Source organism: Spermophilus citellus (assembly GCF_964194105.1).
Source record: "Spermophilus citellus genome assembly, chromosome: 12".
Classification (NCBI taxonomy): domain Eukaryota; kingdom Metazoa; phylum Chordata; class Mammalia; order Rodentia; family Sciuridae; genus Spermophilus; species Spermophilus citellus.
The window spans coordinates 235,580-261,158 of NC_138198.1; the positions used below are offsets into that span (position 1 = coordinate 235,580).

General features: G+C 39.5%; 1 protein-coding gene across 1 annotated transcript in view; it reads right to left on the bottom strand.

Moving 5' to 3' along the window:
- Positions 1-1,480: 1,480 nt before the first annotated feature.
- LOC308631766 (large ribosomal subunit protein uL18-like) overlaps positions 1,481-25,579 on the bottom strand; it is a gene marked incomplete at both ends in the record, with an annotated part of 59,657 nt that continues 35,558 nt past the window's right edge. Inside the window, one exon of the mRNA XM_081263232.1 lies at positions 1,481-2,045. Coding sequence (XP_081119358.1) covers positions 1,481-2,045 — 565 coding nt within the window. The remainder of the gene's footprint in view (positions 2,046-25,579) is intronic.

Below are 25,579 nucleotides of genomic sequence, written 5' to 3' on the forward strand. Positions count from 1 at the left end.
AGAGAATTTTAAATATTTATTTTCTAGTTCTCGGCGGACACAACATCTTTGTTGGTATGTGGTGCTGAGGATCGAACCCGGGCCGCACGCATGCCAGGCGAGCGCGCTACCCCTTGAGCCACATCCCCAGCCCCCTAATGAAAATCTTTAGCATGCCCTAGACTTCAGTGATAGTTAAGCACCTAACTAATAAAAGAGAAATGTATAATTGGGATTCCACTATCTTTTTAAAGTTTTACTTGTTCCCACCTGATCTTCAATAATGAAGGCAAAACAAAGAAGACACTGAGTAACTTGGAAGCCTGGTATCACCACTGACATTGACAACATCTAGGAAGATCTCCTTGTTTGTTCCCCACATATTTTATTGATCACTCATCTTTTGGTAAAATTAAGCCAGTGCATTTCTCTCTGCAATCACACTGCAATGTTTCAGTCAGTATTGATAATAAAATGCTTGCCCCAAATCCTAAAACAGCTGAACCCACATCTACAGCAATACCCCAAGAGCTCTCACATTTTGCTAGTACATTCTCAAACAGGAAGATGTATCTAATCTAATGCTGATCACATCACACTATTAACCACTGCCAAAATGCTCAGACTTTGTTTTACCTATGAAGAGGTAGTAGGTATATAAATTATATCAGGCTTTTTTTAAAGCTTCTTGCAAACCCTCATAAGTTAACCCATGCATAATTCCCTCCTTATAGAAACTGCAACACTATCAGGGCAGTATATAGCAGTAATAATAGGGATACCAAATTATAGCTAACTCATAATTACCTTAGTATCATCTACAGTTGATATTTTTCTTAACATTATCTCAGAATGTGCAGGTTCAAATTCTGCAGAGGTTAAAGTACCTGTTTCTATACCACCAAGGTAATACAGAAACAGTTTCCCAAAGGAGGGACATTCCTTTTTGGTTGGTGAAACAATGTTGAGGAGGAGAGGTACACACAGACACAGTTACAGAGAAATGGATAGGAGCTGTATATTCAAAGAGGCTGTGGTTCACACCAATTAAGTTAGGGTAATTGTCATTCACTAGACTTGATAATTTAGTCCTTCTGAGAAGCAGACATCAAATAGGAAGAGTCAAGGATTTGTGTACAACATGTATTATTGCTATCTACCACACAATTATTTTCTAGGTAATACATTGTTGCACATAAATATATGCTTACATACAGTATGTATGATTTAGGAACATTTATTATCTTCCAGAAAAATTCAAGTGCTTATATAGATGTAAACAAGACACCCTTAGAAGTACAGAGTAGAATGGCTGTGTCTGGGCTTGGGCAAGGAAGAAATGGAGAGATGTTGGTCAAAGGGTACAAAGTTTCAAATATGGAGAATTAAAAAGCTCCTATAATGTAATATATGGTGACTATAACAACAACACTGTAGTGTTTACCTACTATTTACTAGGAGAGTAGATCTCAACTGTCTCATCAAAGAAAGAATCAAAGAATTATAAATGGCATAAGGTGATGGCTATGCTAATTAGCTTCTGATGTACTTCTGCATTGAACTGCTTGCTTTCAGAATCATAATCAGGGAATCGTTTGGTACTATGGGGGACAGACAAGCCTCCATCCACAGCTCCCTTCAGGGCCCCAAAAATTTTATTTCCAGTTGTAGTTCTATCAAGGCCTGCATCCAAATAGCAGGTGAAGGCACCAGGTTGACTATCAATACTTTCCACACTGTATTCATCTCCAGTCACTTCCACTTGGCCTTCATAAATCTTGTCCATACCAAATCTATTGAGAAGCCTATAGGCCAGCAGCAGGCCAGTACAATATGCTGCAGCATAATTTGTTAGGCCAACTTTCACACCATAGTTTGGTGGTTCATGTGCATATGCTGCGCAGACTATCATATCCCCTTCTATACGGGCATAAGCAATCTGGCAAATGATATCTCTGTTAGTTACACAAACTATCATCCTGTATTTGGGTGTGTTGTACTTATTTTTGTCCTGGATCACTATGCATTTCCGTGCATAGTAATCAGTTGTGCCCTCTTCTTGACAACTTTAAGAAACCCCATCCTGGGGCTGGGGATGTGGCTCAAGCGGTAGCACGCTCGCCTGGCATGCGTGCGGCCCAGGTTCGATCCTCAGCACCACATACAAACAAAGATGTTGTGTCCGCCGAAAACTAAAAAATAAATATTAAAATTCTCTCTCTCTCTAAAAAAAAAAAAAGAAAGAAAGAAAGAAAAGAAACCCCATCCTGCGGAACAGAGCCCGGGTCCGTGGATCCACACAGACCTGCAGGCCCAACAGCACTACAGGGGAGAAAAGCTCTTCATGCCATTTTTAAGTTCATTTTTAAAAGACACTTTCTTAAATGCTTTGCAAGTGATTATCAAAAAATTAAACAAAAATATTTTATGTCTCTTTAATTTTAATTTATCCTAATTCACAATTTTTAAATTTGTACAACAAATGCTTTTCTATATAAAAGACAAGTGATTAAAATCTCCACATGTTGAACCTAATTGATATTTAGCATAATTTTAAATGAATAGTCAACATCTCCTGTCATAGCTACCAGAAAAGAAATGCAAAAGCATCAGATGTGGTGTCCATACAGACAGACTTGGGCAGTGGTTATGCAAGTGACACCAAGACAAGAAATCCTAGTAGAACTGAGGATACAAACTTAGGCCATTCCACAGTGACTGCTCTCCCTCTCTCTATGTATATGTGAGTGTGTATATATACACATACACACACACACACACATACATAGTATGCACTGTGTATTTACATATGTGTTTCTATATGTATGGGTGTATATTATATATGTGTGTGTATTCCCCTCATTTCAAATAGTTGAGAATGACCCAGGGATGTGCATAAAAATTATTTTTCTCTCATCTCACAGAAAAAAAGGACTCAAAAATGTCTGTTTAGTTCAAGGATATTACAAAAGAAACATTTTTTGTTAAATATGATCAAGGGTCCAGTGTGTAAAATCAGAGGCCTCCAAATCAACAGTCTAACTAGTACCATCTCCAACTGATAAAAGTACAGACAACATGGATTGTTTTCCCATCATGCTTGGATTTTGGCCACTTACATTCACATTTCTATAAACAAACATGCTAATAAGCACTTAGGAAAATAGCCCAGAGTGACGCATACACACATTTGGGTTGGGGCTCAAATTGCCTATAAGAACAAAGGAAGAGGAAGAATGATTAGGAAAAATTTAATCTAAATGGGAATGTATATATGCATTAATTTTATACTTGGAACTTCAATCCCTGTTGTGTACCTCACCAAAAAATAATGGCCCCATGATCACTTGGTTTTGATTTGGCAATATTCAACTTTCCTTTGATATACCCATAGAAGAATCACAATAAAATAAAATCAGTTAATAAAACAAATCATGGGCCACAAGGGGAAAACACTTTATATTTCAAGTTTTTCTTCTCAGGGTTACTTGGATTTATGTTTAGATAACAGCTACTGATACCAAACACATTTAGTGGGTATCTGCTTTGTCTAAGAAACTTTTCTAGTGTGATGGGAGAGGCTGTAAGTAAAAGAAACCATCTCAGTCCTAACTCTGCTCCTGTGGCCACATCCTTAACCTAAGGTTTCCGAGATCAGATGTCCAGCTCCTTTTAAATGAGAAGTTCCTTAGCAAATTCTTACCTAGCAGAGTAAAAATAAATGAACATACAAATGGAACTGATCACTGGATATGCAGGGGGGGGAGTCACCTTCTTTTGCTTCTCTGTGGAACTCCAACATCTAGAAACCCAGGGGTCTCATTCCAAACTGACACACTACCTCCCTGGGATTCAGTTCCTACAAAGTTAGATTTGTGACAATCCATTCTCTACATTATGTCTCACCATTTATGTGGGAATAAAATTAATTCACATGGAATAGTTGTTTTTTTTTCCCCCAGTCCTGGGTGTTAAAACCAGGGCCTTGCACATGCTAAGAAAGTATTCCACCACTAAGCTATATCCCCAGTCCTTTATAATTTTTATTTTGAGACAGGGTCTCACTAAATCACTCAGGGTCTTGTTGAGTTGCCAAGGCTAGCCTTGAACTTGCAGTCCTCTTGTCTCATTCTCCCACAGGTATGCCTAATGTGCCAGGCTCATAAAAGGGTTTTTAATGGTACAATGGTGGTACTGCCCCAGCAGGAAGGGACTGAAGGAGGCAGTTGTGAAATGTCATGCTCCTCCTCTAAAAACCAAGGGAGAGGGGAAGTGCTGTGGAGATGGGACTCCAAACATCAGGAGTGACATATGAATTAAAACAAATAAAAAGTCCTAAATGAATAGAAACAAAAGTCAATAATCAGAAAACCATGAGAATGTCAGGGGCTCAATCATATGCTTCTAAAAGCTAATAATTAGTAGTCAGTAAAGTTTGGTTAGCTTGAAATCTGACAGAGTCTAATTCTTGAGAAAGAAGATAGGTGATGGTTGACAGCCCTGGCTCCAGGCTCAGAGCTGTGAGTCAATGTCAATTTCCTCAGCCTCCTTCCTCCCTCAAGTGCAAATGTAGGTAATAATAACTCTTACCTCCTATGCTTGTTTTGAGGATTCAAGGAGTTAAAACATGCAGAGAATGATGCATTCCACTGTCATGTATTTTAAAAATAAAAGCAATTAAAAAAAAAACAGTTGCAAGAACAGTAAAAAAAATGCAGAGGACTAAAATTGGGCAGGCATATGGTAAATCTGCAGATGTGTTAATTCTTTCCATCTCCTTCACCGTCAAACAAGAGCAAGACTGGCCAGGACCTGAAAGTTACCTGTTTTCTCATTATCTAGAAGTACAGCCACATTTGCACCTCATCTCGTACTTCTGAGGCATTCCTCATTCGATTATATGTTGACATTCTGGCCACACATTATCTTTGGAAGACAAGAACTGAGAACTATGTGGGTACTCAGATTGAGGAAGAGAACAAGATATCACGTTGTGTGTTCTGGATGCAGTTTATTTAGTTTTAACTTCCTGCTATATTTTATTTTACTACACTTATTTTACCTTTGCTGGTTATTTTCTTTTGCCTTCTTTTTCTCTCTATGCTGTTGTATTTGATGTTATGAATTTTTAAAGTTACTTTAACATCATTGGGAAATAAAATTGATCAAAAATAAAACAGCCGAAAATGAGTCTGTAAAACGACTATTGCTTCTTGTCTTCTGGTACAGGGGTTCACAGACACAAACACATATGTACAAAATAATGAACAGGAAATCAGAACAGAAAGGAGAGGCAGTGGGTTGTGTAACTTACAGGAATGGCAGGTGGCTCCTGCGTAGCCCATGTGAATGCAGTCAAAGGAGAAGGTGTCCCAGGACTGGGAACATTCACCCCATGTTCACAATAGCTGGACAAACACCTAAAGAAGGACAGACACATTGCTGTTTCTACATTCAGTCATAATAAAATGTGCATCTCACACTAGTATGGTATAGGAGAAGAAGGAGGACAACAATCAACAGAAACATTTCAACAGGACCAAAGACTGTGGAGTCTGTTCTCACCATTTATGTGGGAATAAGATCAATTCACATCAAATAGTTGTTTTTTCCCTTGAGTTATCTCAACTAACCTTCAACTAACCTTCAACCACAAGTTGAGTTGTCTCAACTAACCTTCAACCACAAGTCAGTAAATGTAGTACATGCTACTGATTCTCATTATTTTTGTGACAGGTAAATTTTCTATTTATCAGAAAAATGATTTTCTTCTCACGAAAACATAATATTGATTTCATACCTGACCAGGATATCAACTGCTTGCAATGACCATAGGCAGATACACATTTCCCCCTCCATCCTTCCACACCCTTGTGATGTGACACTGCAGATCTTTCCATACATAGGCACAGCCTGCATTTCCACCTTGAATCTGAGTTGGGCATGTGACCAACTTTGACCAAAGGACATTTTAACAACAACACAGTATTTAGTAATCAGGCACAAAAAGGACAGTTCTCTTTTGTAAACCTCAAATATGTTTCTTGTATGTATGAAGAATGAAGTGGGGTTTTTTGCCTAAAAGCACAACAATATAAATCAAGAATCAATAAATGGTATGGAGTCAAACTAATAAGCTTCTTCTTGGCAAAGTAAACAATTATGTGAAGAAAGAGCCTACAGAGTGGGAGAAAATCTTTACATATACATCAGAGCACTAATCTCCAGGATATATAAAGAACTCAAAAACCTTAACACCAAAAAAATACATAACCCAATCAATAATGGGATAAGGAACTGAACAGACACTTTTCAGAAGATAAAGACAGTTGATCAACAAATATATGAAAAAAATGTTCAATACCTCAGTTACTAGAGAAATGCAAATCAAAACTACTCTAAGATTTCATCTCACTCCAGTCAGAATGGCAGTTGTCAAGAGTACAAGCAACAATAAGTGTTGGTGAGGATGTGGGGAAAAGGCACACTCATACATTGCTGGTGAGACTGCAAATGGGTGCAACCGCTCTGGAGAGCAGTATAAAGATTCCTTGGAAAATCTGGAATGAAACCACTGTTTAACCCAGCTATCCCACTCCTCGATTACAGCTTTGTAAGGATAGAAACAGATGTCATTTATCTTTTATTTTTTATTTTCGGGTGGGAGGGCTGGAGATTGAACTCAGGGGTACTCAACCACTGAGTCACATCCCAGCCCTATTTTGTATTATTTTTAGTTAAACACATGGTCTCACCGAGTTGCTTAGCACCTCGCTTTTGCTGAGGCTGGCTTTGAACTCACATTCTCCTGCCTCAAACTCCTAAATTGCTAGGATTATAGGCAAGCACCACCATGCCCAGCCAGAAGTCATTTTATAGCCCAGTGGAGATGTAATCTCCAAATTAAATGTGGTCTTACTTCCTGTTGAAGTTCAGTTTACATCTAATTAAGTATCATATTTTAGTATTTCTTATGCAAATGAGCACATAAATCCAAGTCCTGCAAATGATCTTCAAACCGGCTTTCTCCTTTCTGCTTTATCTCTCACTAGTGACGTGGTTTTGGGGACTCATAAGTGTCTTATGTGGGTCACGTTTCTAAGGTGACCCAAAAAGTCATAGATCCTGTTCTACAGAGTAAAAACAGCTGAAAACAAAAACAAGAGGATTTAGGTCAGATGCTTAAAACATATTTGATGAAGTTAACTCTGAAATAGAATTCAGGAAGAAATTCTGTGATCTTAGAGCCAGAACAACGTGAAATGAAAAGAAAAAAATATCTCTTGTAGTCTTTCCATGTAACCCTTCTAACTTAAACATTGTGACAAAAAATTTGTAATCTATATTATTTTTCATCTATTTAAAATTTAAGCATCAAATACCAGGAGAAATTTACCTTTACTTTGTTTTCAAGGGGAAAATGGTACATATTTCACTTTAAAAGTTTAAAAAGCCATTCAACCTGGATGGAAGTATAGCTCAGTACAGAGCACTTGCTTGGCATAGGCAAGGTCCTAGGTTCCTAGTCTCTAGCACCACCACCTCCTCCCCCCAAAAAAAGAAATTAAAACAGTGTTCTATAATAGGGTTGACTAACAAAAAAATCAATAAGGATATATACATATATATGTATATACATATATATTCACATGTATAAGTGTGTATGTTTATATACATATGTGTGTGTATATATACACACATATATACATGTGTATATATATACGTGTGTGTGTGTGTGTGTGTGTATATATAGTAACCTTTATCCACATGAAAACAACTGTAAACACTTCTAGCTACAATTGCATATAGATTGTAATGCTAAACAAACCAAAATTCAGGCAAAACACTGGCCAAATCAGTGCCCACAGTTCAGCTCACAAGGAAACTCAGCATGCTGGTGGTCAAAAATTTTTGGTTTATAAAAGAAAGAAAAACTTTCACTCCCAGCTTTTCAACCAATAAGCAGTAAAGGAAGGTATTAGGAAAGTGTGGTGGTGAAAAACGTTTTGGCTAAGAAATTCCACTCCTGTAAATTATCATCAAAATAAAAGCCTCAATATCTGAAACCACATGTGCCAATGCCAATGTTTGTAGTGGGGAAAAAACTAGAGATAGGATACCCACCTTCAGTAGGAAAAAGAAGAAAATACTGGTGCACTTTCATAATGAAATGTTAATAGCCATTAAAGTAGAACTGTACCTGGTTAAAAAAAGAATCCCACAATGTGTCACTGAGTCAGAAAAGCATATTTGTAAAAACTGCCAAATTCAGATAGGTGAGTATTTATAAAATGTACATGAATATGAGCCAGTGACAGATCTAAGTGAGATTTGATTACAATAAGGTAGGCAAACTAGTCCAGGGACATGACAGTGTTGGGAGGAAATGCAGTTCTGCAGGGAAAAAGCAGAAGGAAAGCAAAGAAAGCCAAGCAGAAAGAAAAACTGGGAGGAGACCTCAGAGAAATTCTATGGCAAGTTCTGGCCTTTCCTTCCCTCAGGGACACACAGATTCAAAGAAACACAGATCAAGTCTTTTTATGAAAAATGAAGACCCTATTTCATAAGACGCACGAAACTAGCCACATTGAAGCTGGTAGCAAAACCCATGAAACCCTCACCCCTTTCCCAGCACAGTGTCAGAGAACTATGAAACTGCAGTACCAGCTTCTTCCCGGGGAGGGAAGGAAAGGTCTGAAATGTACATCCAAGTCCAACGTTCTGAGGGCTGCCCAACGGTCTGGTCTGATTTACTTCTTACCTGAATCTGAGTCTTAACAGGAAGGGACCCTGTGTGGGACAACAAAAAGAGCAGTGTGGAGGATATCTATCAAGCAAGTACGCCCTGTAGCCCCTCCCCAAGGCTCAACACAGAGTTCACTGCTGAAACCCCCAAATCCCAGGTTCCTCATGGGGAGGGGAAGAGATGGACTGTGTATCCAACATTCCAAATTTTCCAGTGACTGGCTTCTACCCACAGGACTGGTTCCTTCTCTCCTATCTTGAAGCAATTAAGAAGCTGGCATGCTGTGGACATCTAGGAGATATGAGAACAAAGATGGCCGTTTAGACTAGGAAGCAAGCACCTGCTCAGCCCCTCAAACTAGAGCAGAAAAGCAAGAAGGTGGAAATCACCAAATTTCAGTTCCTGAGGAAGAAAAGGATTGGACTATATGTATAAGTTTCCAACTTTTTCAGGGGCTGCCAGAGAGACTGGCTTCTGTCACGTTTGTCTTGGTGCACTGATGGGACCTGGAACATTTTAGATACCTGTGAGCCTTTGGGGAAAAGGGTGGCAGTTTGAACTATCATGTCATTACTTATATAGCCTATCTTTGTGGTTCAATAAAGTGAATAAAGTAATCACCAAATCTCCACTTTTCTCTGGAAGAGGAGAGCTGGATCAAGTGTGCAGTGTTCCAACATTTTCAGAGGCTGTCTGAGGGACTGGCTTTTATCTCACCTCTCTTAGAGCATATTCTAGATGCATGAGGGCCACTGAGAGTATTGCCAAAGGTTAGACTATTTTGTAGTCATCTGCCAGAGCCCCTCTCCTGGTCAGCACAAATTAATCAATGAGAATCCCAGAACCTGGCTCATCTCTGTGATGAAGAAAGAAGAAAGAAACATAAGCCAAACAGTCATAACTGGCTTCAATCTCCATTTTCAGAGCATGAATGAGACCTGGTATAATCTAGATGTCTGTGTGCCTCTGAGATCTCAAAGGAATCCTGGTGTGCTGCCACATCAAAAACCCTGTGGTATCACAGACAGAAACTAAAAGCAGCAGAAGTCTGTGAATTCATGAAAGAAAGAAAAAAGGAAAAAAGAAGGAAGGAAGGAAGGAGGGAAGGAAGAAAGGAAGGAGAGAGAGAGAGAGAGAGAGACAGAGAGAAAGCAAAGATAAAAAGAAACAGGCAAATCCCCTAACTGGGAATTTACACAACTAAATCCAGCCAAGACACATACAAAGAGAGTTTGAAAGGTACGTGGCAGCGCTTCCCATATAGAATTGAAAAATTCCCATAGAATTTTTATTCTATACAAATCCTGTTCATAAAGACTGGAAAAGGTGGTTGTTTTTTTTTTTTTTTTTTTTTTCCTAATGTGCAGGTACAAATACTAAGAGACAAGGAAAATGAACAAATAGAAAAACATGCCTCTCCAAAAGGAATAAGATGAGACTTTTAGACCCCAATTTTACTAACATGTAATATATGAATTACCTGGCAAAGTACTCAAAATAAACTTGGGAGAAAAAAGCATGAACAAAATGAAAAATTTAGCAGATACATAAAAAGAGCCAAAAGAAGTCTTGACCATAAAGAAAAAAGTAACTAAAATGAAAAATTCAGTAGAGAAATCAGTCTATATCAAAATATCATACTAGAAGAGCAGAAGAATCACTGAATTTAAAGATACATCATTTGAAATTAGCCACTCAATGGCATAAAAAGAAAACAAAAAGTGAAAAAAATGAAGAAACTTGGTAACTTATAGGACACTATTGAGTAGACCAGTATAAATAATTATGAATGTCCAAGAAAGAAAAGACAGAGCCAAAAGCTTACTCAAAGAAATAATGGGGAGAAACTACTGAAATTTGAAAAAAAAGGAAGAAATATCTATATTCAGGCAATCCAAAAAAGAAGAACCCAAAGAATTCCACAGTGAGAGACACTATAATTAAATTGTGAAATATCAGACATAAAGAGAACTGTGAGAGCAGCCAGGGAAAAGTGACAGATCACATTACAGGGGGACTTCCCTGAGACAGTCGATGAATTTTTCAGCAGAAACTTTGCAGACAAAAAGGCAGTGGAATATTTTCCAAATGCAGAAAGGTAAAACTGCCAACCAAGAATATAATACCTGACAAAATTGTCCTTTAAAATTGAAGAGGACATAAAGAGACCAGTCTTACAAGAAACATTAAAGAGAATTCTTCAAGTTGAAATAAACCAAAGCTAACTAACACTATCTATGCATACATAAGTATAAAACTTGCTGTTAGAGGTAAGTGTATAGAAAAATACAGAATAATGTAACACTGTGACAGTACTGTGGAAATTGCTTTTCAATGCTAGTATAAAAGTTAAAGACAAAATTTTTAAAACAATTATATAAAATATGTGTATGGTTACCCAATACAAAATGATGTAAATTGTAATGTTAATAATATAAAGTTCCATGGAGAGGGTTAATAATGCAGTTTTTTTGTTTTGTTTGTTTTGGGGGGGGATTGAACCCAGGGGCACTCAACCACTGAGCCACATCTCCAGCCCTTTTCTGTATATTATTTAGAGAGAAGGTCTCACTGAGTTGCTTAGCACCTTGCTTTTTGCTGAAGTTGGCTCTGAACTCATGATCCTCCTGCCTCAGCCTCCCGAGTTGCTACAATTACAGGCATGCGCCACCGTGCCCAGCAATAATGTAGTTTTTATATGCAATTGAGGTTATTATTATCTTGAATCAGACTGTAATAACTATACAATGTTTTAGGTAAGTTTGATTGTAATCACAACGAAGATATGTAAAATAAAGAAATAAATCAAAGCATATCACTATAAAAATCAACAAAATATAAAAGAAAACAGTATAAAAAACAGGAACAAAAGATTTATAAGATTGGCAGCAAACCTTTAACAAAATGCTAGTAATGTATTTCTGTGGTACAATAAAAAATAAACATTTGGTATTTGTACCTGATTCCTGACACATAGCTCCCATAACTCTAAATCTCCAGAGGTCTAAGTGCCTTCTGTATGCTCAAGAGAAGACTGATGACTGAATGCTACCTCTATGTACTTTTTAAATGGGAGCTGTTGCCAGAAAGACCAAAGAATCATTAGAGACATGGAAATTTCCACTGCATTACAAGTCCCAGAAGGCAAGAAAGGATGAAGATTGAACTTAATCACCAAGGGCTAATGGCTTACTCTATCTACCTGTGTCACAAAATATTCATAAAAATCACTAAACAAAAGGGTTTGGAGAACATGCAAGCATCCATGTGATAGGAGTGTGGTATCTCCCAAACCATGATGTTTAGGACTCTTCCCTAATTTGTCCTATGTACCTCATTTGGCTACTTATTAGTAGCTTTTAAAATAAGCTGGTTATAGCAAGTAAAGGGTTTTCAAGAGTTCTGTAAGCTATTGTAGCAAATTAGTGAACCTGACCTGGGAGTATTGTGATAACTCTGTAGGCAACTCTTGACAAAAGTGTGGGTAACCCAGAGACCTGATACTTGCAAATGTCATCTTAAGAGTGTGGAGTATGACACTAATTCAGGGTACTGAGTACCAGAATTGCTCTGAATTGTAGGACACACAACTGGTGTCCAAGCATTGGAGAAATGGTGTTAGAAAAGGCAACATAAATTTGGCATCAGAAGGAAAAATACCACACATTTGGAGTCAGAAATGTTGTAGCAAAAATATTCACCTTCCTCATTAATGATTACTTTACTATGAATAAATTAAATTCCTCAACCAAAAGACACAGGAGTGGTTGAACAGATGAAAAATCATCCACCTATGTGTTGTCTACAAGAGATTCAGGTTTACATATAAGGACAAATACAGACTGAGTTAAGTAATTCAACAAAATAGTCCATGCAAATTATAACCAAAATACAGCAAGGATGGCTAAACATGTCAGAAAAAAATTAATTTTGAGTCAGAAACTATTACAAGAGACAAAATGTTAATAACATCAAAGGATAATAAAAGGATCAATTCACCAGAAAAATACTATACTTATAAAACAAATGTACTAACATCAGAGAACCTAAATATAGAAAGCAAACATTGCAGAATACTTCAATGCCCAACTTCCAATAAAGAATAGAACATCCACATAGAAAATCAACAAAGAGACATCAGTTGAACAACAAGGTAGACCAAATAGATATAAACAGAACATTCTACTCAAGAGCAGAAGAAAACATTCTTCTCAAGCACACATGAAACTTTCTCCAAGGTAGATCACATGCCAGGTCACAAAACAAGTCATAACCAATTTAAGACGACTGAACTCACAAAAGTTCTTTTCTGATCACCACGGAACCTGGAATTCAATAGGTGAAGGAAGACTGAAAAATTCACAAATATGTAAAAATTAAACAATATGCTTTTTTTCCTATTTGTTTGTTTGTTTATTTATGTATTTATTTTGGTGCTATTGTTAGAATTCAAGGCACCATCTATGTAAGGCAAACACTTCACTACCAAGCTACATCTCCAGAACTTTTTTTTTTAATTTTAATTTTGAGACAGGGCCTTGCTAAGTTTCCCAAGCTGGCCTTGATCTTCTGATCCTCCTGCCTCAGCCTCCGAGGAACTAGAATTAAAAGACATGCTGCCATTCCTGGCTGTAAACAACACTCTCTGGAACAATCTGGTGCTGGTGCGTCAAAGAAGACATTTAGGGGAATTAGAAAATATCCTGGGACAAATGAAAATGAGAACACTCTGTGCCAAAACTTATGGAATAGAGCATAACAATATGTGCCCACTCTGAAGATAAAGGAAGATCTGAAACAAAAACCTAACTTTATACCTCAAAGATCTAGACAAAGGAACAAAGCCCACCCACCTCGTCAAAGAAAGAAAATCATAAGATTAGAAGAGAATTTAATGAAATAGAGAAGAAAAAAATTAATAAAATTGAGTTGGATTTTTGGAAAAATTGAGGAAATTCACAAAGTTTTAGCCACACACGAGCAAAAGGAGATTGAAATAAATAAAATCAGATATGAAAGAAAAGATATTACAACTGATGACCCACAAATAAAAAGGATCCTAAGAGACTGATAAGACCAACTGAATGCCAACCAATTGGAGAGCATAGAAGAAATGTATAAATTCTCACAAATTAATTAAATTAATTAAATTCTCACCTATTAATATCAAGTGATGAAGAAAAAGACACTCTTAATAGACTTGTAACTAGAATAGTAAAAATGCTGAATTGGTGACCAAAAATCTCCTACTAAAGAATATTTAAAGAATTTGGGGCTGGGATTGTGGCTCAGCAGTAGAGCGCTCTCCTAGCATGTGCAAGGACTTGGGTTCAATCCTCAGCCCCACATAAAAATAAATAAATAAAATAAAGCTATTGTGTCCATGTACAACTAAAAAATGAATATTAAAACAAGAATATTTAAAGAATTTAAAAATATTTAAAGAATTGAAGCCAATGCTTCTCAAACTCTTCTAAAAAATAGAAGAGAACATTTCCAAACTCATTCTGAGACTATCAAAATTAAAGAAGATTTAAAAAGCAAAACCATAAAACAATATTTGTGATGAACATAGAAGCAAAAATCAATATCAAAATACCAGAGAACTGAATTCAACAACACAAATAAAGGGATAATACATCATGACTAAGTGGGATTTATTCTTGGGATACAGGAGTGGGTCAATATATGAAAATCAATTAATGTGATTAACTAAATAAACAGAACAAAGGACTAAAAATCACTTGATTATCCTAATAGATGCAGAGAAGGAATCTGAGAAAATTCAGCACCATTTCATGATAAAAACTCCAACAACTAAGAATAAAAGGATATTACCTCCACATTATAAAAGCCATCTATGGAAAGCTAATATGTTCAACGGTGAAAAAATAAAAAGTTTTTCCTTGAAGATCAAGAACAAATAAAGGGAGTTTTCCCCAGCCCCTAGGGGGCAGTGCTGCAGATACCAGTCCTGGTCTGTTGGCAGCAACACCAGGTTACTATGGGTTTCTTGCACTTCTGCTTCCCAACCCCCAGGAGGGTGCAGGCATCTGGGGAGATATGGCTAGCTCCTGTTGTGAGGAAGGCACAGGCGAGGAGGAGAGGGTTTTTGTACTTCGCCTATGGCAGCAACTTAATGATGGAGATGAGCTACCTCTAAAACTCCTTGGCCACGTTCTTGGCTTGCCTGCAGGATTTTAAGGTTGACTTTGGCAATTTCCAAGGCAAAACCAGTCAGAGGTGGCATGGAGGCAAGGAGGTGTTTTAATAGAAGTGAAAGTTTCAACTCAAGAAAGGAAAGAACCTATCAAAACTATCTGATGACAAATTATGACCACACTTCCCCATCCCAACTATATAAAAAGGTTATTTGCATGGGTCCAAAAGAAAACAGTTTGAAATTGAGAAGATGGTGGCGATGGGAGTGCATCACCCCAGTACACCGCGTCACTGTGCGGGAGAAAGACGAGGTGAAACGGCTGAAGGCTACCTTGTTGGGAATTTCCAGTGAAATCGAGGTGCTCCAGAATCTAAAGGACGGATTTCCAGTGTGCAGGATTCGACTGCGGGGGCTGGGTCACGGGCGATTTCTCCGCATGGAGGGTAGCAGAGCCTGGTCGGCGGACCGCCCCGCGGATGGAGTCTGCGGCGCGCGCTGAGTAGCGGCGAGGTACCGAGGAGCGGGAGTACAGCGATGCAGATTCTGGGGGCTCCTGCCAGTGGTGCACTGGCCGTGCTTAGTGCTGAGTTCCGGCTTTGAGACAGAGGAGAGAAGCGGTCCAGTTCGATTCTCGACACCGGTCGGACCACGGAGGAGGACAGCAGCCGCCATCTTGGAGAGCTGATGTAATGATCCCTGTTTTCTACTGATCTCGACTCATTCAACTACGGAACAGGTGATTCCAGGCTGGTATTTGCCTGCGTCTCGCAGACAGATTGCTCAGGCTCGGGACTGGAGAACCTGAGGAGAATACTCTTCGGGGCTCGCTCCTGCAAGGCATGCGCAGGACTTTGAGCGGCCAGATTCTGGCTCCCTGGGCTGCTTTGGCCCAGGGCTGGGGAACCTGCAGAGACTGCGAGCCGACGCCAGCTCCAAGTGGAACGTGCGCCGAGGGGCGGCGGGGCTCTGACTCCCGGAACAGTTTTAGCCCGGGGCTGGGGAGCCCGCGGGGACTGTGTCTTTGACCCTGCTCCTAGCGGAACCTGCACCGAGCCGGGAGAGTTTGGAGTGACTGGGCTAGGGCTCCCGGGGCTGCTTTGGCCTGGGGCTCGAGAACCCGCGGGGGTCGCTCTGTGGAGCCTGCTCCTAGCAGAGCGTGGTTGGGATCGGAGAGGCCGGGTTCTGGCTCCCGAAACTGCTTTAGCCCAGGGCTGGGGATCCTGCGGGGACTGCGTGCTGAGGCCAGCTCCAAGTGGAACGTGCGCTGAGGGGCGACTGGGCTCTGACTCCCGGAACAGTTTTGGCCCGGGGCTGGGGAGCCCGTGGGGAATGCGTCTTTGACCCTGCTCCTAGCGGAGCATGCACCGAGCTGGGAGAGTTTGGAATGGCCAGGCTCGGGCTCCCGGGGCTGCTTTGGCCTGGGGCTGGGGAATCCGCAGCGGTTGCTCTGTGGAGCCTGCTCCTAGCAGAGCGTGGCTGGGATCGGAGAGGCCGGGTTCTGGCTCCCGAAGCTGCTTTGGCCCAGGGCTGGGGAACCTACAGGGACTGCTTCTTGGTCCGGGTCCTGCTGGGTGCTGTGGGGGCCTGGGGGGCAGAGTGGAACTGCCACCTGCGCCCAGAGCAGGCCAAGTGACCCGCCGGCATGGTATCACGACACCCCAACTGCAGCTGGGGCCGAGGAGAGTAGCCGCCCACGCCTGGAACAGGACCAGCAACCCGACTGTGCGGTAGCCAAGTCACCCCATTTGGAGGGGGGGCTGTGAAGAGCTGCCGTCTGATCCTGCAAGGTAGGCAGACCTGAGACCCACTGGCAGGACAGGCCTGACAGCCTGCTAGTGTGGTGGACGAGTAGCATCGAGGCAGTCACGTCACACTGGTTGGAGTGGGAGTTGAGCAGAGCTGCCGCCCGTGTCCAGAAAAGGCCCAGCGACCCGTTGGAGAGGCAGTTAGGTATCCCCACTGGGAGTGGGGGTTGAGCAGAACTGCCGCCCGAGCCCGCAAGGTAGGCAGATCTGCGACCCACCGGCGGAACAGGCTTAGAGTCCGACCAGCGTGGTAGACACGTCACACCAATTGGAGTAGGGGCGGAGCAGAGCTGACGCCCACATCCGGATCAGGTCCAACGACCCGAGGGCGTGGTAGTTACGTCACCACAATTGGAGTGGGGGCAGAGTAGAGCTGCCACCCGCGCCCGCAGGGTGGGCAGACCTGTGACTAACCAGCGTGGTAGACAGATCACCCTAATTAGAGGAGGAGCACAGCCACTACCCGTCCTGCAAGAGAGATCTCCCAACTATACAAGAGCAATATAAATAAATAGGGGGAAATTTTCAAAAACACAACAGTTTCACCAAGCAGAAAGAAACGCGAGCAGTATGAAACAACAAGGAAAGAAAGGACCACAAGCAATGCAGGTCAACTCAACTCTAGAAGAGGTAATAGCTGCAACAGATGGAATGTCTGATAAAGAGTTCAGGATATACATGCTTCAGATGATCTGGAGTCTCAAGGAAGACATGAGACAGCAAAACCAGACAATGAAAGATCACTTTGACAAGGAACTACATAAACAAATCCAGGAAGTAAAAGACCAATTTCACAGGGAGATAGAGGTAATAAAAAACAAACAAATAGAAATCCTAGAAATGCAGGAAGCAATAAACCAACTTAAAAACTCAATTGAGAATACTACCAGCAGAATAGATCACTTAGAAGATAGAACATCAGACAATGAAGACAAAGTATTTCAACTTGAAAAGAACATAGACAGCTCAGCAAGACTGCTAAGAAACCATGAACAGAACATCCAAGAAATATGGGATAACATTAAAAGACCAAACTTAAGAGTCATTGGGATACAGGAAGGCACAGAGCTCCAAACCAAAGGAATAAACAATCTATTCAAAGAAATAATATGAGAAAACTTCCCAGACTTGAAGAATGAGACAGAATCCCAAATCCTAGAAGCCTACAGGATGCTGAAAGTGCAAAATCATAAGAGATCCACACCTAGACACATTATAATGAAGATGCCCAACATACAGAATAAGGAGAGAATTTTAAAAGCTACAAGAGAAAGGAAGCAGATTACATTTAGGGGTAAACCAATCAGGATAACAGCTGATCTCTCAACACAGACTCTGAAAGCTAGAAGATCCTGGAATAACATATTTCAAACACTGAAAGAAAATGGGTTCCAACCATGAATCGTGTATCTGGCGAAATTAAGCTTCAAGATGGAAGATGAAATTAAAACCTTCCACGATAAACAAAAGTTAAAAGAATTCGCAGCTAGAAAACCATCTCTTCAAAAAATCCTTGGCAAAACATTACAGGAAGAGGAAATCGAAAACAACATTGAAAACCATCAGTGGGAGGCAGGACAGTAAAGGGGGGAAAGTAATCAAAGAGGAAAACAAATCAGGTTTAGTAACATTAATAAACAAATATGGCTGGAGGAACAAACCATATCTCAATAATAACCCTAAATGTTAATGGCTTAAACTCACCAATTAAGAGACACAGGCTAGTTGAATGGATCACAAAACATGACCCAACAATATGCTGCCTACAGGAGACGCATTTGATAGGAAAAGATATACATAGACTGAAGGTGAAAGGCTGGGAAAAATCATATCACTCATATGGACTGCGGAAACAAGCAGGAGTGTCCATACTCATATCAAATAAAATAGATTTCAAGCCAAAGTTAATCAAAAGGGATAAAGAGGGACACTACATACTGCTCAAGGGAACCATAAACCAACAAGACATAACAATCATAAATATATATGCCCCAAACAATGGTGCAGCTACGTTCATCAAGCAAACTCTTCTCAAGTTCAAGAGTCTAATAGACCACCATACAATAATCATGGGAGACTTCAACACACCTCTCTCACCACTGGACAGATCTTCCAAACAAAAGTTAAATAAGGAAACTATAGAACTCAATAACACAATTAACAACCTAGACTTAATTGACATATATAGAATATACCACCCAACATCAAGTAGTTACACTTTTTTCTCAGCAGCACATGGATCCTTCTCAAAAATAGATCATATATTATGTCACAGGGTAACTCTTAGACAATATAAAGGAGTAGAGATAATACCATGCATCTTATCTGATCATAATGGAATGAAACTGAAAATCAACGATAAAAAAAGGAAGGAAAAATCATGCATCACTTGGAGAATGAACAATAGGTTACTGAATGATCAATGGGTTATAGAAGACATTAAGGAGGAAATTAAAAACTTCTTAGAGTTAAATGAAAACACAGACACAACATATCGGAATCTATGGGACACATTGAAAGCAGTTCTAAGAGGAAAATTCATTGCTTGGAGCTCATTCCTTAAAAAAAGAAAAAAACCAACAAATAAATGATCTCATATTTCATCTCAAAATCCTAGAAAAAGAAGAGCAAAACAATAGCAAAAGAAGTAGAAGGCAAGAAATAATTAAAATCAGAGCGGAAATTAATGAAATCGAAACAAAAGAAACAATTGAAAAAATTGACCAAACCAAAAGTTGGTTCTTTGAAAAAATAAATAAAATCGACAGACCCTTAGCCATGCTAATGAAGAGAAGAAGAGAGAGAACCCAAATTACTAATATATGGGATGAAAAAGGCAATATCACAACAGACACTTCAGAAATACAGAAGATAATCAGAAATTATTTTGAATCCTTATACTCCAATAAAATAGAAAATAGTGAAGGCATCGATAAATTTCTTAAGTCATATGATCTGCCCAGATTGAGACAGGAGGATATAGACAACATAAACAGACCAATAACAATAGAGGAAATAGAAGAAACCATCAAAAGACTACCAACTAAGAAAAGCCCAGGACCGGATGGGTACACAGCAGAGTTTTACAAAACCTTTAAAGAGGAACTAACACCAATACTTTTCAAGCTATTCCAGGAAATAGAAAAAGAGGGAGAACTTCCAAATATATTCTACGAGGCCAACATCACCCTGATGCCTAAACCAGACAGAGACACTTCAAAGAAAGAAAACTACAGACCAATATCTCTAATGAACCTAGATGCAAAAATCCTCAATAAAATTCTGGCAAATCGGATTCAAAATCATATCAAAAAAATTATACACCATGATCAAGTAGGATTCATCCCTGGGATGCAAGGCTGGTTCAATATATGGAAATCAATAAATGTTATTCACCACATCAATAGACTTAAAAATAAGAACCATATGATCATCTCGATAGATGCAGAAAAAGCATTCGACAAAGTACATCCCTTTATGTTCAAAACTCTAGAAAAATTAGGGATAACAGGATCATACCTCAACATTGTAAAAGCAATCTATGATAAGCCTCAGGCCAGCATCATTCTGAATGGAGAAAAATTGAAGGCATTCCCTCTAAGATCTGGTACAAGACAGGGATGCCCTCTCTCACCACTTCTGTTCAACATAGTCCTTGAAACACTGGCCAGAGCAATTAGACAGATGAAAGAAATTAAAGGCATAAAAATAGGAAAAGAAGAACTTAAATTATCACTATTTGCAGATGATATGATTCTATACCTAACAGACCCAAAAGGGTCTACAAAGAAACTATTAGAGCTAATAAATGAATTCAGCAAAGTGGCAGAATATAAAATCAACACGCATAAATCAAATGCATTCTTGTATATCAGCGACAAATCCTCTGAAACGGAAATGAGGACAACTACTCCATTCACAATATCCCCCCAAAAAATAAAATACTTGGGAATTAACCTAACAAAAGAGGTGAAAGACCTATACAATGAAAACTACAGAACCCTAAAGAGAGATATTGAAGAAGACCTCAGAAGATGGAAAAATATTCCCTGTTCATGGATAGGCAGAACTAACATCATCAAAATGGCGATATTACCAAAAGTTCTCTATAAGTTCAATGCTATCCCAATCAAAATCCCAACAGCATTTCTTGTAGAAATAGATAAAACAATCATGAAATTCATATGGAATAATAAAAGACCCAGAATAGCAAAAACAATGCTAAGCAGGAAGTGTGAATCAGGCGGTATAGTGATACCAGACTTCAAACTATACTACAGAGCAATAGTAACAAAAACAGCATGGTACTGGTACCAAAACAGGCGGGTGGGCCAATGGTACAGAATAGAGGACACGGAGACTAATCCACAAAGTTACAACTATCTTATATTTGATAAAGGGGCTAAAAGCATGCAATGGAGGAAGGATAGCATCTTCAACAAATGGTGCTGGGAAAACTGGAAATCCATTTGCATCAAAATGAAACTGAATCCCTTTCTCTCGCCATGCACAAAAGTTAACTCAAAATGGATTAAGGAGCTCAATATTAAATCAGAGACACGGCATCTGATAGAAGAAAAAGTTGGCTACGACCTACATACTGTGGGGTCGGGCTCCAAATTCCTCAATAGGACACCCATAGCGCAAGAGTTAACAACTAGAATCAACAAATGGGACTTAATCAAACTAAAAAGTTTTTTCTCAGCAAAAGAAACAATAAGAGAGATAAACAGGGAGCCTACATCCTGGGAACAAATCTTTACCCCACACACTTCAGATAGAGCCCTAATATCCAGAGTATACAAAGAACTCAAAAAATTAGATAATAAGATAACAAACAACCCAATCAACAAATGGGCCAAAGACCTGAACAGACACTTCTCAGAGGAGGACATACAATCAATCAACAAGTACATGAAAAAATGCTCACCATCTCTAGCAGTCAGAGAAATGCAAATCAAAACCACCCTAAGATACCATCTCACTCCAGTAAGATTGGCAGCCATTATGAAGTCAAACAACAACAAGTGCTGGCAAGGATGTGGGGGAAAGGGTACTCTTGTACATTGCTGGTGGGACTGCAAATTGGTGCGGCCAATTTGGAAAGCAGTTTGGAGATTTCTGGGAAAGCTGGGAATGGAACCACCATTTGACCCAGCTAGTCCCCTTCTCGGACTATTCCCTGAAGACCTTAAAAGAGCATACTACAGGGATACTGCCACATGGATGTTCATAGCAGCACAATTCACAATAGCTAGACTGTGGAACCAACCTAGATGCCCTTCAATAGATGAATGGATAAAAAAATGTAGTATTTATACACAATGGAGTATTATGCAGCACTAAAAAATGATAAAATCATGGAATTTGCAGGGAAATGGATGGCACTAGAGCAGATTATGCTAAGTGAAGCTAGCCAATCCCTAAAAAACAAATGCCAAATGTCTTCTTTGATATAATAGAGCAACTAAGAACAGAGCAGGTAGGAAGAGCAGGAGGAAAAGATTAACATTAAACAGAGACATGAGGTGGGAGGGAAAGGGAGAGAAAAGGGAAATTGCATGGAAATGGAAGGAGACCCTCATTGTTATACAAAATTACATATAAGAGGTTGTAAGGGGAATGGGAAAAAAAAAACAAGGAGAGAAATGAATTACAGTAGATGGGGTAGAGAGAGAAGATGGGAGGGGAGGGGAGGGGGAATAGTAGAGGATAGGAAAGGTAGCAGAATACAACAGTCACTAATAGGGAATTATGTAAAAATGTGGATGTGTAACCGATGTGATTCTGCAATCTGTATTTGGGGTAAAAATGGGAGTTCATAACCCACTTGAATCTAATGTATGAAATATGATATGTCAAGAGCTTTGTAATGTCTTGAACAACCAATAGAAAAAATTAAACACTAAGAAATTTCATCAAAATAAAATAAAACCAAATTTGCAATAGATTCTATGTCATTCAAAGAGTCATCTGTGGGTTTAAAAAAATTGCTTCAAGCTGGGCACAGTGGTACACACTGTAGTCCCAGCTACTCAGGAGTCTGAGGGAAGATGATTGCAAGTTGGAAACCAGCCTCAGCAACTTAGGAAGACCCTGTCTGAAAATGAAATCAAGGGGCTTGGGGTGTAGCTCAGTAGTAGAGCACTTGCTTACACCAGGCCCCAGATTCATTCTCTAGTCCTGTGAAACAAAACAAATTACTTCACTTGCAGCAAAATATTTTGATGTGAAAATTTTAAAAACAAAGGAGATGTATTTTTGTGATTTTCTCTAATATCTTACTTTTTAAAAAATTATTTATTTATTTGAATTAGGTATATATGACAGCAAAATGCATTTTGATTCATTGTACACAATTGCAGCACAACTTTATATTTCTATCATTGTACACGCTGTAGCGTCACACCATATGTGCAGTCATACATGTACCTAGGGTAATGATGTCCATCTCATTTCAACATCTTTCCTGCCCCCATGTACACTCCCTACTCTCCCTCCCCTTTCCCCAAGTTCTTTCATTTTTCCCGTGCCTCCCCCATCCTTGTTATGGATCAGCATCCACTTCTCAGAGAACACATACTGCCTTTGGTTTTTTGGGATTGGCTAACTTTACTTTGCATGACATTCTCCAACTCCATCCTTTACCTGCAAATGCCATAATTTTATTCTCTTTTAATGCTGAGTAATATTTCATTGAGTATATATACCACAGTTTTTTTAATCCATTCATCTATTGAAGGGCACCTAGGTTGCTTCCACAGTTTAGCTACTGTGAATTGAGCTGCTATAAACATCGATGTGGCTGTGTTCCTGTAGGAAGCTGATTTTCAGTCCTTTGGGTATAGACTGAGGAGTGGGATAGCTGGGTCAAATGGTGGTTCCATTCCAAGTTTTTAAAGAAATCTCCATACTGCTTTCCATATTGGCTGCACAAATTTGCAGTCCCACCATCAACACATGAGTGTGCCTTTTACCCCACATCCTCACCAACATTTATTGTTGTCTGTGTTCTTGATAACTGCCATTCTTACTGGGGTGAGATGAAATCTTAGAGTAGTTTGATTTGCATTTCTCTAATTGCTAGAGATGTTGAATATTTTTTCATATATTTGTTGATTGAATGTATATCTTCTGAGAAATGTGTGTTCAGCTCCTTAGCCCATTTATTGATTGAGTTGTTTGTTTTTTAGTGTTAACATTTTTGAGTTTATATCCTGGAGATTGGTGCTCAGTCTCACATGTGTGTAGCAAAAATTTGCTCCCAAAATGTAGGCTCTCTGTTCACCTCACTGATTGTTTCTTTTGCTGAGAAGAAGCTTTTTAGTTTGAGTTTATCCTATTTATTAATTCTTGATTTTATTTCTTGTGCCTTAGGAGTCTTGTTAAGGAAGTTAGGGCCTAATCCAGCATGATGAAGATTTGGGCCTACTTTTTCCTCTATTCAGCACAGGGTCTCTGGACTAATTCCTAGATCCATTATCCAGGGTTGATGGGCTTCCTCCGGACTAGCACACGGGGCGGGGCCGGACTTCCTCCTCCGGTCTGGCTTGCGCCCACCAGGAGTCTTCCTCCTCCCTTTAGATGGCTTTTCATCTCCAAACTGTAACAGTCATCAAAGTGGTCTTTCATCTGTAAATAGATTGTTGCTCACTCCTATTTATCTCCCTACAAACTTTTTGTATCTGTCCTTTTTGTCATACCTCTATCCTGGTAACTTTCTTATAATGTTCTACTTGCCTAACATTTCTGCATATGTCATGGAAGAAATCTCTGATTTTAGTGTTACATGGAACCGTTCTATGAGTCAGTCACTTTCTCGCTGCTTGACTTCCTCCAACATCTGATGCCTTGTTCCCCTGATGTACACCCATGTACTTGTAACCCACTTGTCCACCATGCTTCAGGTAGTTGTTGCTCCCCTGGTTGCCTTCATGCACCAAGAATTTGAATTATTTGAGTATATATTTAACAGACAAGCTTGAATGGGAGGATTTTGTGAACTCAGGCAATGCAAATTGTATTAGAGCATCTTTTGAAAACTTTTCCCAGATGTGAGAACAAACAAAACAAAAGCAGAAACAGAAAAAAAGAAGAGTTAAAATATTGCATACAATTCTGAGGCAACTGTGGCTTCTACTCTCCATTGTGGTTCCCTTTAATGACCATGAACCAGGCTGAGCACCAGTGGATATCAGGTTAGGAGGAGCTTTAGAGACCATGGACGGGAGTGCTGGACATATGCACTGAGGCATTTAGAAGGGCCCTGGTAGATGGTGTGGGGTATTGCAGTGTGTGGACCAGCGGAAGAAGCTGATCGAACCATACATGAGGCACAAGTTTGTCTGCTTTAGCAACGCTTAGGATGTACTGAGGAGCCTAGAAGTACTGGATGAATTGGCAAATTACTGCAGGAGTCTGATTGAAAGGCTGAGCTGGGATACACAATAGAAGTGCAAAGGAAGAAATGAATTTGACAAAGAAGGATTACAAGAAAATGGATAAAGAAGGAAGAACTAAATGGATGCAATGACTGAAAATCATCTTAAGAAGACCCCAAAATTTAGAGACTGAGAAAATAGTAGAAAGAAGCCTTCCCCAGTAACTGATTACAGAGCTCTGGGGCAAAACACATCTGCATTGTTCTGCAGGTTTTTTGGGTTTTTTGTTGTTGTTTATTTTATTCATTTACTTATACGTGGTACTGAGAATTGAACCCAGTGCCTCATACATATCAGGCAAGTGCTCTACCACTGAGCCACAATCCCAGCCCCTGTTCTGTGGTTTTGACACCACCAAAAGAGAAACTCCAACCTGACCTAGATCAAAGAGCTTACCTGGGGCTTGAAATCTTTTATATAGGTGGAGATGACCCACGGTTGGATT